Source organism: Elgaria multicarinata, chromosome 10 (genome assembly GCF_023053635.1).
Source record: "Elgaria multicarinata webbii isolate HBS135686 ecotype San Diego chromosome 10, rElgMul1.1.pri, whole genome shotgun sequence".
NCBI classification, from domain to species: domain Eukaryota; kingdom Metazoa; phylum Chordata; class Lepidosauria; order Squamata; family Anguidae; genus Elgaria; species Elgaria multicarinata.
The window spans coordinates 93,042,719-93,055,646 of record NC_086180.1 but is presented as its reverse complement, the minus strand read 5'-3'; the positions used below and the strand labels follow the sequence as shown (position 1 = coordinate 93,055,646).

At 38.0% G+C, this 12,928-nt stretch overlaps 1 protein-coding gene across 7 annotated transcripts in view; it reads left to right on the top strand.

Moving 5' to 3' along the window:
• ADD1 (adducin 1) overlaps positions 1-10,922 on the top strand; it is a 198,581-nt gene extending 187,659 nt beyond the window's left edge. For 6 of the 7 annotated variants that reach the window (XM_063135816.1, XM_063135815.1, XM_063135819.1 and 3 more), the window contains one exon: positions 8,714-10,922. In XM_063135816.1, the coding sequence (XP_062991886.1) occupies positions 8,714-9,051 (338 nt within the window). In that variant the 3' untranslated portion in view covers positions 9,052-10,922. Of the gene's footprint in view, positions 1-3,536; positions 3,571-8,713 lie in introns of all 7 variants that reach the window. The other variant, XM_063135822.1, reaches the window with a different exon arrangement.
• Positions 10,923-12,928: the final 2,006 nt, after the last annotated feature.

Here is a 12,928-nt window from a genome sequence, read left to right as displayed (position 1 = left end):
CCCTATAAAGGACTCCCAGTGTCATGCCAGCGATTGTCACGCTGGATAGTAGAGACAATTGAACTGGCCTACTCTATCTCTAAATTAGAGATACATCGACCTGTGACAGCTCATTCAACCAGAGCAATGTCAACGTCGGTGGCTTTCAGCAGGGGTGTTCCACTTCAGGACGTTTGCAAGGCTGCGACTTGGTCCACCCCTTCCACATTTGTCAAGCATTACAGCTTAGACACTCGATCCAGACATGACTGTTCGTTTGGAAGGGCGGTGCTCTCGGAAGTGTTGAAATAATACACCAACCCACCTCCAAGGTATGTGAGCTTGCTACTCGCCCATATGTGTGATGCATAGAGACCACGATGAAGAAATGCAGGTTGCTTACCTGTAACTGTAGTTCTTCGAGTGGTCATCTATGCATTCACACAACCCACCCACCATCCCCTCTTGGTGGTGTGATATTTAATAATGACATAATTGACTATAGATTTATTTTATCCTCTTTATTGAATTACACTCATGTTTATGGGGGCACAATGTCGGACTCCTGTAAACTGAGGGAAGGGCGGGAACCCCGTGGACATGCACGGTAGCGTGGGGGAGGGGTTCCCGCCCAAAAGCGTTTCCCTAAGCTATTGGAGATTCCGGTCTGGTCTCTGCGCAGGCGCAAAGCCCATATGTGTGAATACATAGATGACCACTCGAAGAACTACAGTTACAGGTAAGCAACCTGCATTTCTTAGTCATGCCTCCTGCAAAAGCCTAGACTGAAGGAGAAAAACTGCCCCTCTTTTCTTTAACAGACAAATTGGTGAAGCAGTGTTTTTTTCCTCTCTCTCTCTCTCAGGCTGGGGCAAAGATGGAAGTAGCAAAACGAAGTACTTTCACTAGGGATGTATGGATTTTATAAAATCCATTCCATCTATATTTCATGGATAGTCAGGTGCCTTTCGTTCTATTGTCTTCTCATTGACAGAATTGGATTTTTTTCCAATTTCTCAAATTTGCACAAATTCACACTTGTGAAAAATGCACATTTTCATGTTTATGGGGGAAATGTGTATTTTATGACTAAACTTGCATAGCATTCTGGAAAGTTTTTTTTAAAAAAAAGACCAGTGCAACCCATGCAACTCAGGAAATCTGTTGCCTTTCCTCATTTCCTGTGCAATTTGGGCACCAAGACAGAACTCTCTTGTAGCTTCAGCCCATTCCCTCTGTTCTGCTAGTGCTGCTGTCTTGGTCTCAACTAGATAAATTATTGTACCTGGAAAATGAAGGTTTGGGAGGAAGTCCTGAAGTACAGCCCAGCACCCAGACTGTGAAACCAGTTCCACATTTAGTAAATCAGCTAATTTACAGGAAGTAAGCAAGTGTTGGAAGGATTGCTTCTAGGATAGGTTGATGGGAAGTTGATTTAATGCTTGGTGTCCCTCCTCTTCTCAGTGACATAATCAACAAGAGCTAATCTCCCCCTCCCCCACCTCAAACCCAAATGTACATGCAAACAAGAAAACACAAAAGCAAAATGAATGAATTAAGTGATTTCTTAAGTTTGGTTACCTAACTGATTAACAAAAAAAATATTGTTGAACGAATGGCTGTTGGATTTGTTTGCCTTTGATAACAGCATGCTGCAAACTGGCTATGAGAAGATGGAAATAACATCTTTTCCTTCACTCTGTTCATAGGTTGTGTTCACGCAACGCGCTAACCCACCCAGTGTGGGTTGTTTTTAAACCATGGTTATTGTATGGTCTGAACACACTGTGTTTTCTGCAGGGATGGTTATCATGTTGCCCAAACACAGCACTTTTTCTGCAGGGTTGCTTGTTAACAATGCAGGGTTGCTTGTTAGCTACCCTGAACAACAGAACAACAAGCCACGGCATTTTCAAGAAAAGTGGCATTTTCAAGAAAAACAAACCACACTGCATGTTTAACAATCCACCTTTCAGGAAATACACTGCATTCAGATAATCCACCCTGCAGAAAACACACTGCGTTCAAACAACATGTCAACTTACCCTGTGGAAAATAAGCTGTGGTCAGACAACACAGTAACCCATAGTGGGTTAGTACCTTGTATGAACCCAGCCATAGTTTTTCAAAGCGGGATCATATGAACTTCTTTCAGTTGTTGCATGAGAAATTGGGCTCTGTGAATACAGTATTTCTGCTTAGCTGTCTCTCAGGACTTTCTTTGTGATATATATCCCCCCTCCAACTTGGGTATGAGAGTAGGCAGCATTTGTGAAGTTGCTGGTGGAATCAGGGTGAGTCCTTCCTTTTCTCACTTACTTGGGAGCAAGCACAATCACACTCTGTAGTGGGAGTGTGCACAGGATAATGTTTTTAAGAACTCTTGCTTCCCCATTCTCCATAGGGTCATGATGGAAGTTGAGAGGAAAGAAACTGTATGGGAAAATGACATAACATCTTTCTGGATGATCCAATTAACAAAGTCACAAGAGGGATTTACTGACAGTGACTTGTCCAAATTATGATGAAGCTATCAACTTTCGAAATAATTTCTTTATGCTGAGAACGTATAGAGTATTTTTTCATTGTAACAGACACACACTCATACATACAACATACATACAACACCACACACCTGTTCTCTTCTTCCTTAAATCTTCCATTGGCAGAAAGTTCATTGTAAGTTGATGCCCAGTATATTGTGTTAGGATTGAACTTCACAGCTGACGACTAAAAAATAACGACTGGCTACCATACCATGCCATCAAGATACTGGCAAAATTAGGATTTTACTGGTCCCGGTGGGCATTATTTTGCATTTTTATAACCCTCAAAGCCAACCTGAAGAGATTTCAAGTTTTTTCTAGTCTGCTTAGGATAATTATTGAGCTAGGGAATAATTACCATGTCAAAATCAAATTTTTGTATTAGTTCCAAAATGTAATCATATTTTCACTTCCTCAGTCAAGCCACAGCTAGATTGTGCAAATTCACTAAGGGTGATATGACCAGGATTGCTTAAGTCTTGTGATTCATGTGAGCACCACCCATCCACAAAAGAGATTCACTTTAGTAGAGAAGTAGGTCTTCATGAACAGAACTGCGTCCTTTCAATAAATGGGCAAATTACTTGTTCAAGAAGCTTTTGGATTAGGCAAACATGTAGTGAATTCTGCTTGGTGTTTGCACATTTCTTAAGTATTATTGTAATTGGATTACACCTCTGGTCATATTTCTATTTTAATTTAGATGAAATGTATCTTTGTTTCTTCTAAGGTTTTTGCTTAATGAGAGCAAAGCCAGAGACACTTTTTAAACTTATTTCAGTGAACTGGTAAAAAATAAGTTGAGTATACAAACAGGTGTAATCTAAGATGTGTACTGCATTTCCCTTTTCCCCTGGGACTTATCACTGTCTGTTACAAAGTTGTCTATTCACACCACCTCATTCTGTATTCTATAAGAATGGGACTGACCATTCTTTTAACACAATGGCTTTAATGGATGCATAGATTCTCTACTTGTGCTTTTTCTTCTTGTGGCTGCATTACAAACAGGAGATGGATATGCTAAAGAGTACCTGTTGCCATAGTAAGTATCATCCCATTCCTGTTCCTGCTGCTTTCCCTAACCTCTCTGTGCTTTGCTTCATTCTCTTGCATCTTTTGTGATGTTTCCTCCTTGTGTTGGCTTGATTAGTCAGGCATTTACACAGTTCAAGTATGCTTAACTATTTCTGTTGCTTTACCAGAACAAACAGATCAGAGTTACATTAACAGAAATACAGTCTGTACCTTAAATTAGATTTGACAGTGGCTTCCTTTCTTGGTAGCTACATACTGTATCTAAAACTCATTATGTTAGTTCAGATACTGATTTTGACCACAAACAACAAATGTCTCCTATAAAAAGAAGATATATTTGTGTTGCATTCATCAATTACAAAAATATAGAATTGTCTTAGGAGACAAATAAGATGGTGTTTCTAATAGGCCCATCTTTAAATTGTGTTGGTTTTTCAGGGCTCTTATCATTTCCCAAGTGACCTGTTGCGAGCCCTTCTTCCCTTTGTCTTCATTTTGAACGGATGATTATCTAAAATTTGGCCCAAGGAAGAAAAGCAAGTGTGCACTGCAAATCTGGTAGTCTGCACTTCTGTTACTATGTATGTATGTATGTATTTTAGCACTTTTATCCCACCCTTTAACCAAAAAAGGCTCTCAGGACAGCTTACAAAAATATCTCTTAGGACAGTCCCTGCCCACAGGCTTACAGTCTAAAAACATGAAATAAAAAGAAAGGGGATTGGGAAGGAGGGGGGAAAGCAAATTCAGGCACTAGATTCTTAGTTGCAAAGTTCAGCAGCTGCTCCCTCTCCCTCTCATAGCCTCATACATATCAAGGCATGATGGAGAGAAGGGAGGGGGCTCTGGAGAGGCGCCTGGCTGCTGCTTCCTTTTCCTCTGATGGCTTCAGCAGCAACAGTTGGTAAAGTCTCAACATAGGTTTCTGTAGGATAGGAAAGTTCCATCTTCTCCTTGTGTTGAAACTGACTGCTGTGGGTGACTTCATAGTGCAAGAAGGAATATTTGTATGTAGCATTTACAGTAGTATTCGCTAAGCTTCAAATTTTCCATTTATTTTTTATTCTGAAATTCCTTCATGTGAAATCTAATTAGAAGCCAAATTTGCTAGACTTACGTACTTACTTTTCTGAAGAATTTCTTTAAAATAAAACAACTTTTTAGTGTTGCTTAAAAACTTGATGCATACTATATTCCAAGGAAAGGTAATGATGTTTTCCTGAGAAAACAGCTGAAACAGAAAAAATGAAAACTAAACGGTAGTTCAGTTTTAAAGGGAACTTGTGAATATTTTTTAAAAAAACCTAATTTTAGTTCTAACCTGCCAAATGGCTTTCTACCTTTACACTGCTTTTATATTATCTTAACCCAGTTTAAAACTTCTAACATTTTGGTTTGTTGAGTTATCATCACTGAGCTTAAAAATTCCTTAGATTCTAAGCTTCAAAAATAAAGTTGCACCATATACAGAATTGTTTGATACAATTAGAAGAGAAAGTAAACATAACACTAAATGTTATCTTAAAAGAATACAGACTGCAACATAAGCTCCATCACATCTGGGGAAAATGCTGGCTACCGTGGCTTCTCCACTCCTGGTTTCATCGCTCAGTTACTTCCTGATGGAAAACATGAGCACGAGGCCCGTTCAGTCGGGTGTTGTAATCACACTGCTTCTCCCACACACAGCAGGAGAGAGCAGCAACTGGACTTTTCCTGGTTTTTCTTGCGGCGCAAGGAAAGCCAGAAGGGAAGGAAGGTGCAAGAGAGGCAGACGACATCATGTGAGGGACCTCCAAGAAATCTGTGAGTGCTCAGTAACGAGTGTGCAATAAAACGCTTGTTGGATGGAGCTCATAGTAAGCTTCCAGTGCAGAGGTAGTAATCAAACATACTTAAGTCACTGACTTGGGATATAAATTTAGTAAAGAACATTGAATCTCCAAACCCTAAGCTGGAAAAACAATAAAGACTGCTGGTGCAAGTTTTTTGTGTTTTGTGCGTTCCTGTGTTTTTGGTTTAATTCCATTTCCTCCATCTTTCAACATGTTTATGTTAAAAGAACATGAGTTATGGAACCTAAAAAATAAGGGGAATGATTTGGCTTGATCCACCCAACAACATCTGAGGTTTTGTTTTTTTTAACATCTCAGATTTATTTATTTATTGCATTTCTATTCTGCCCAACAGCTGAAGCTGTCTGGGATGTTCACAAAAATCAAAACCATAAAGTAGAATTTAAAGTATAAAATTTAATCCACAATGTAAAAACACAATGTCAAAGTACAATCAAAATATTGTAATAGAATATTCTGATTGTACAGAGCAGCAATACAGAGATTTAAAATACAGATTTAAAATGCAGATTTAAAACAGTGAAGTAAAAGACTAAGATGGTAAAATGATAAAATACTGGGAAAATAAAAGGGTTCACCTGGCATTGAAAAGAGTATAATGTAGGTGCCAGGTGAACCTTTCTAGGAAGCTCATTCCAGAGCTGGGGTGCTACAGCAAAAAAGTTCCTCCTCCTGGTAGCTACCTGCCTCACTTCCTTTGGCAGGGCCCTGAAAATGATCTTAGGGTCCGGGCAGGTACATATGGGAAGAGGCATTCCTTCATATAACCTGGCCCCAAGCCATTTAAGGCTTTGAATGTTAATACTAGCATTTTGAATCGGGCCCAGACGTGGACTGGCAGCCAGTGAAACTGGAAAAGTACTGACGTAATGTGGTATCATTGGCCAGTCCCTGTTAACAATCTTGCTGTCCTGTTTTGTACCAGTTGAAGTTTCTAGAACATTTTCAAAGGCAGCCCCATGTATAACACATTGCAGTAATCCAGACAAGAGGTTATCAGAACATGGATAACTGTAGCTAGGCTATCTCTGTCCAGATAAGATTGCAGTTGGTATATCAGTCTAAGTTGATAAAAGGTGCTCCTTGCCATTGAGTCCCACCTGTGTCTCAAGTGACAGTTCTGGATCCAAGAGCACCCCCAAACTATAAATCCAATCCTTTAGGGGGAGTGCAACCCCATCCAGAACAGGGTGAACATCACCTATCTGGACACATGAACCACCTGCTAATAGTACCTCTGTCTTGTCTGGATTGAATCTCAGTTTGTTGGCCCTCATCCAGTCCATTACCCTGCCCAGGTACTGATTCAGAACAGTCACTGCCTCAACTGGATTTGATGAAAAGGAGAGGGAGAGCTGTGTGTCATCCGCATATTGATGACACCTCAGCCCACATCTCCAGATAACCTCTCCCAGCTGTTTTATGTAGATGTTCTTCAAATGAGTCTTATCCTTCTTCCCTGCAAGACTTGAATAGTGCTTTTTAATATTTATGTATAACAATACATGGGCATGGTAATTGTGCCTCTTTTCTAACCTTGTTTTCTGCTCAGATATCCTCCCTTCCATCTTAGAACTAAAAAAGTCTAGAGATATGAAATAGCCAAATACAGCATCTTTCCTAAGCCTGAAGACCAGTTCAGGTATTATGAACAAGTGGGGGAAATAGAAGTAGGAATCACCTATACTTCTTGTCTCTTTTCTTCTTATGTTCTAATGCCTGAATTGAGAGATCTTGCTTCTGCTTAGACCTGTGGATAGAAGTGTGGAAGCGGAAGCAGGGATAGTTCCTACCTCACCTTCCTCTCCTTTGTATCATTTGAAAAAGCTCCAAGGAACAGTTCTGCATGAGTTGGAATCTTAATTTCTGCATTCTTTTTAACAATCTGTGGTCCATTTGAAGGTGTCACAGAGCATGTGAGATGTCTTTTGAGGATGAGAGAGTAATAGTTAAAATTGCTGGGCTTACTTGGTCAGGTCCTTCATCTGCAAGGGGTTTGTTATGCTTATGTTAAGCATAATTATGTTGTTATGTTATTATAATTATGTTGTTATGTTATGTTAAGTAGTATGGCTTATGTTTTCATACTGAATATAATTGGGCTGTGTGGATGTAACTGTAATGTTCAGTGGCAATTCATGAGTTAATTAACTTATGAATTGTGGGAACACGTGAAACTCCTCCAGTTTCCAGCAGCAACCTATGAATGCCGCATTTGTAGGTTGTTACCCTTTAGACAACCTGTTACCCTAGGTTGTCTGAACAGAGGCACTTGGGGTTGTTCATGGGTAAACAAACCAAGAATAAACCATGGGTTAACTTGAGGTTGTTTACCAACGAACAATACCACATCTCTGGGTTCAAACATTACAGTAACAAGCTATGAATGCAGCATTCATAGGTCGTTGCTGGAAACCAGAAGCAGCTCACGCATAGCATGGATCCCAACATTATGTCCAAAACGATCACAGTGTGAACCACTCTTCCTTGTTTGGAAAAGATTTAATTAAATTGTATAACAACAACTTTTGCAACTAGAAGACTTTTAACCTAAAACCTCATTAATTCATCAGTACTATTCAGTTTGTGCACTGAGGCTAATAAATGGTTTTGACAAAATGAGGGGAAACTAGCCTAAGCCACCTCATTATTAGTCTGTATAAACTAAACAATCCATAGTTCTTCAGCTGATGAATAGTAGTAAATGTTTGTATGACATTATTATTATTATTATTATTATTATTATTATTATTATTTATTGCATTTGTACGCAATACGCCCCATGCAAAAGTATGCAAGTACGCCCCATAGCCGAAGCTCTATGGGCAGTTCACATAAGATAAAAACACTTAAAAACAATATACAAAGATTAAAAAACCACAAAACAAGCAAAATACACATACATTTAAAAACCAGTATAACAACTTTAAAAACGATGAGCCAGAAAACAGTCCCGGGGTCATTTCTATGGGTGCATTTAGAGAGAAGTGATTAATGTTATATGAATAAATTTAGAAACCCACAAAACTGGAATTTCTAGTACATGAACTTTTCAACTTTTGACACCAAGTCTATTGATATAGATCTCTACACTCAGATTTGGACTCTAAAAGGATTAAAGCAAAGTCAGAGTTCAAAGAGAGCCTTCATCTACATTTCTCTATCCAAAGGCCAGTTTACATAAGGCTTAAATGCCTGGGTTTGTATGTAGTTTTTCCACACAGAGCTGATTCTTGTTAGAACTCATTTAAGCAACAAGGCACACATTAATATTTCTGTTGATTGTTCCATTAGAGAGGCAACCTAACCAGACTTATTACGATGACAGTGACGCTGCAACTTTCAAGCAAAGCCTCCCAGACCTAACCCCTGATGAACCTTCAGAAGCCCTCAGCTTCCCAACCTTTGGAAAAGAGGATGATAAATGTGACAAAGATCTCACCCAAAGCCAAACTGAAAACCAGGAGCCCCAGTCTCAGCTTGGTGAAAACACCATGACCCCAGTGGCTGAGGAGGTGGCAGCCGCTGAACTAGGTGGTGATGAGTCTCCTGGGAAGTCTCCGTCCAAGAAGAAGAAGAAGTTCCGTACACCTTCCTTCCTGAAGAAAAATAAAAAGAAGAGTGACTCCTAAAGACCTTTAAAAATGCTATTACGTTTTAGAATCTTACATTTATTAAGCACTAGAATGTATCCGATCTTACTGAGTATTTTCTTTTTGTCTTTTACATAAAAAGCAGAACAAGCAACACCTTAAATCTATAGTTTGAGTAAGATTATATTGAAAAATTAAGAAGCAGAATTTGCTAATCTTGTGTGTGCAAACAGAAGCTAACCATGATTTATTCCTAGTATGTAAACAAAAGTAAATTACGTCAGTGTGTGTAACTTTGAAAACCCATGTTGCTTTTTATCAAAGCAAGCATTTTTCAAAAGGTCCTGCTTAACACAGACAATGTATCCTTGTCTCAGAGCTTGTCTTGCAAGTGGCTTTAAGTACTGACAACTTGGAAATGGTTGCATTTATGTTTTCAAAGGTTATATTATTGAACTGAGTATCTGCTTTAGCACTGTGTAACTAGAAATAATGTTACACTGAGGCTTTTAAAATTCTGTCTTTCTTCCCTCTTATTCTGTATGCTGAGTTTTAAAGCTATTTGTACTGTTTAAGACGACATAAGTAACCTGTAGGGTTTCCTGCCTTTTTTCCTAATATGCCTCTAATATGTTTAATGTAATCTTTTTCACAGAGCAATCAGCTGTTTTACTAATTTGTTTTCTAGGGAGATGTTGTATTGAAACTCACCTAAAACTTGGAAGTTAAATTCAAGCCCTTGGAAATAAAATCTCCACAGATCTGCATTTATTTACCACCTCATTCAATTGCTCTAATATGTTGTAACCACTTACTGATGTGTTAACTGTTATTAACACTGTCAGCAGTCATTATGGTAACTGGATCAGTCATTTCCTAATAGCAGTTGAATCAAGACCATGTGGCACATTTCTGTGAGCCCTGGAAAGGCTTGCCATATTCTATCAGCAAGTGATATAGTTCAGACTTGGCAGAGCTTGCTATCCTATTCTACTTCTCTGGATTTGCTCATTTAAAAATAGAATGCAAAGACTAAATTTTGAGTTGTGCATGTGAATATTTCCAACAACTTTACCCTAATGATTGGTATTCTTTCAAAACTTAAACTCTGCTAATTTCTAGTTATAACAAAAACTAGTGTTCATATATTACTTGAGGACATGAGGAACTAAGACAGTTTTATGAAATAACATGAACTTAATAATGAATAGTATACTGCTTCAAGATCATGGTTTTGTTTGTTCTTTGTCCTTCAAGTAAAATCTGATAAAATAGCTAGTATTGAATGCAATATAACTTGTGCTTTTAAAAAATACAAAAATATATAATGAATTCAGTGATTGGATGCAGCTTAATTGTAAATGTCCCAACTATGTTAAGTTCCAAATAGATACCTTGGAGCAGTTTAAAATAGTAAATAAATTTTACTTCTGTAATATCTGTGTCGAAGGAGTATAAGGAAATGAGGGTTTGTGGCAGTAATATCAACTCTACAGGGAAACTGATGAGCGAGAGAGAGAGAGAGAGAAATCTTAACAGTAATGTTTCCTATGGATTGCATGGCACTAATGGCTTTAAGCTTGTTGCCTAACTGTGTGTCCTGTGAACACTAAAAAGCTTAATTGTGTCTCATTGTCAGGATTGAAATTGCATTACAAAAGCCGTTGCTTCAGTGTTTCTATTATAAATTGTAGGGGCCCTATCTTTTGACCACATATGCAATGATAGTTAAGTTCTAATTTTGTAGTTCTCAACTCTTTCTATTAAAATATAAAATCTAGTTGTGTAGATTTGTTTGGGAGTTTGACTTGTGGGCAGTGGGAAATGGGTTGGAAAAGGGAAGTGTTCTGTATTTTTCTTCTTTTGCTTATCATTCAATTCTACTCACAAATAAAATTCTTTAAAGAAGGCATGTGTTTTCCTGTCTTGTTTCAAGTATTGCTCAAGTATTGTTGATTCTTGCAAGATTCATTACACTTTTTGATATATTTTTAGTACATTTACAGAAAAGTTGAGTAAACATAGCTAATGCATAATAATCATAGAAACTAACAGCAATCCTATACACCGGGGATACAACCCTTTTGGGCTGGGTCTGTTCAAAAAATTAGCTCAACAGAATAACAGATTCATAACATGGAATACAAATGAGTGGAAATCCATAAGAATCTGAAAATGTGTATAGAAATATAATTTCAGAGTTTACATAACATAAACATGAAAAGTTGCAGATGCTAATTAAAAACAGTGATGCAAGACAGGTCTCCAGTATACTCTCATTCTGAATGATCAGTTTCAAACACTTCTTTCAAATCCTACTAATTAATAGTAGCAGGAGCTATTTATCTGTATCTGTTCCTTTACGATAACTGTAGATTTTTACATAGCTTGGTATATGTGGAGAGAAAAAAGTTACTCCCCTCAGAGCCAGCAGTGAGCAAGTACTCTTTGCAGCTTGTGGAGAGTTTGCTTATACTGGCCTGGTTCAGACAGCATGCTAAACCATGCTGGCATGCTGTCTGAACCAGGCCACTGTGATTCATGCTTCTTGAAGAGTACTGTACATGTTTGGCAATGTCAGCCTCCTCAGGGCTAATAAGTGGTAACAGAAACAATATCCCAATGGTACTGATCAGAAGACATCTTCAACCACAGCTTTAACCATAGTGCTTAAGGCTTTTTGACTTAAACGTCTGGTTAAAGCCATGATTTAAGGTGTCTTCTGAACAGGGGCACTCTCAGAAGACTGGTCAAAGTTTTCTTCAAAATATAAATGCCTATAGACAAGTCATAGTCATTTATGGTGGAATGCTATGCATATTTAGGCAAAAACAACTCTCAGGATTCCCCAGTGGGGAATTCTCTGTGGGGAATGCTGGAAGTTGTAAGATTTTTTAAAATCTAAATATGCATAGATTGTGCCTTTAAACAAATTGCAACTTGAGAATACTGAACATTTCAATATGTTCAGGAAATATTTTTTTGAAAAACTAATACATGCAGATTTCCTTTCTAAGTTAATTTTAAACAATCTTTTAAAAATTAAAATTGTGTTGCGGATCCCAGTTATTCACCAATTATACCATAGGATGGGGAGATAAGCCACTCATATCCAGTCACAGACTCTCAGCCCAACCTACCTCACAGAGTTGTTGTTGTGAGGATAAAATGGAGAGGAGAAGGAGGATTATGTACACCGCCTTGGGTTCCTTGGAGGAAAAAAGGTAGGATATATAATTCAATAATAAATAAATAAATAAATGCTGCTGGAGGCATGGCAGACTGTGATGTCCACCCCTCCTTTATCTGGGCTTACACCTGTTACCCCTCATGCTGAGGACAAAAAGCCCAAGGAGTGGGACATCACCGTCATGTCAGCTGTACAAACTGACCTGGCTAACGTACTACCTGCCTCAGTCAACACTAAATAGGTGTCGAAACTATCACTTTTACTATTATTTCTTGTTTGGGAAAATGGGTGCTGGGTGTAAAGTGCTATTGTATGCAGTAGCATAAACAGAGACCAAGCTGGCACTCAGATGTAACACAATGATAAAAAATAGAAGTTTATTATATGCAAGATGATGTTTCAGTGCTATAGATGGCATTATTATTTACTTGGATAATTACTAAATAGCCTAAGCCTACCTCATTACCACTCTAAATCCTCCCTCAAAACTAAGTTTATTTTATTTATTTATTTTATTTGTTTATTTATTTATTACATTTATATACAGCCCCTTACCTGAAGCAGTTTACAAAAGTTAAAAACAGTAAACATTAAAAAATATACAAAATTTAAAACCATCAAAAAACATAAGAACAACAGTATAAAAACAACAGTATCCATTTAAAAACAACAGTTCTGGGGTCCGTTAAAAACAAACTTAGCGTTGTTAAATGCTGTTAAATGCCT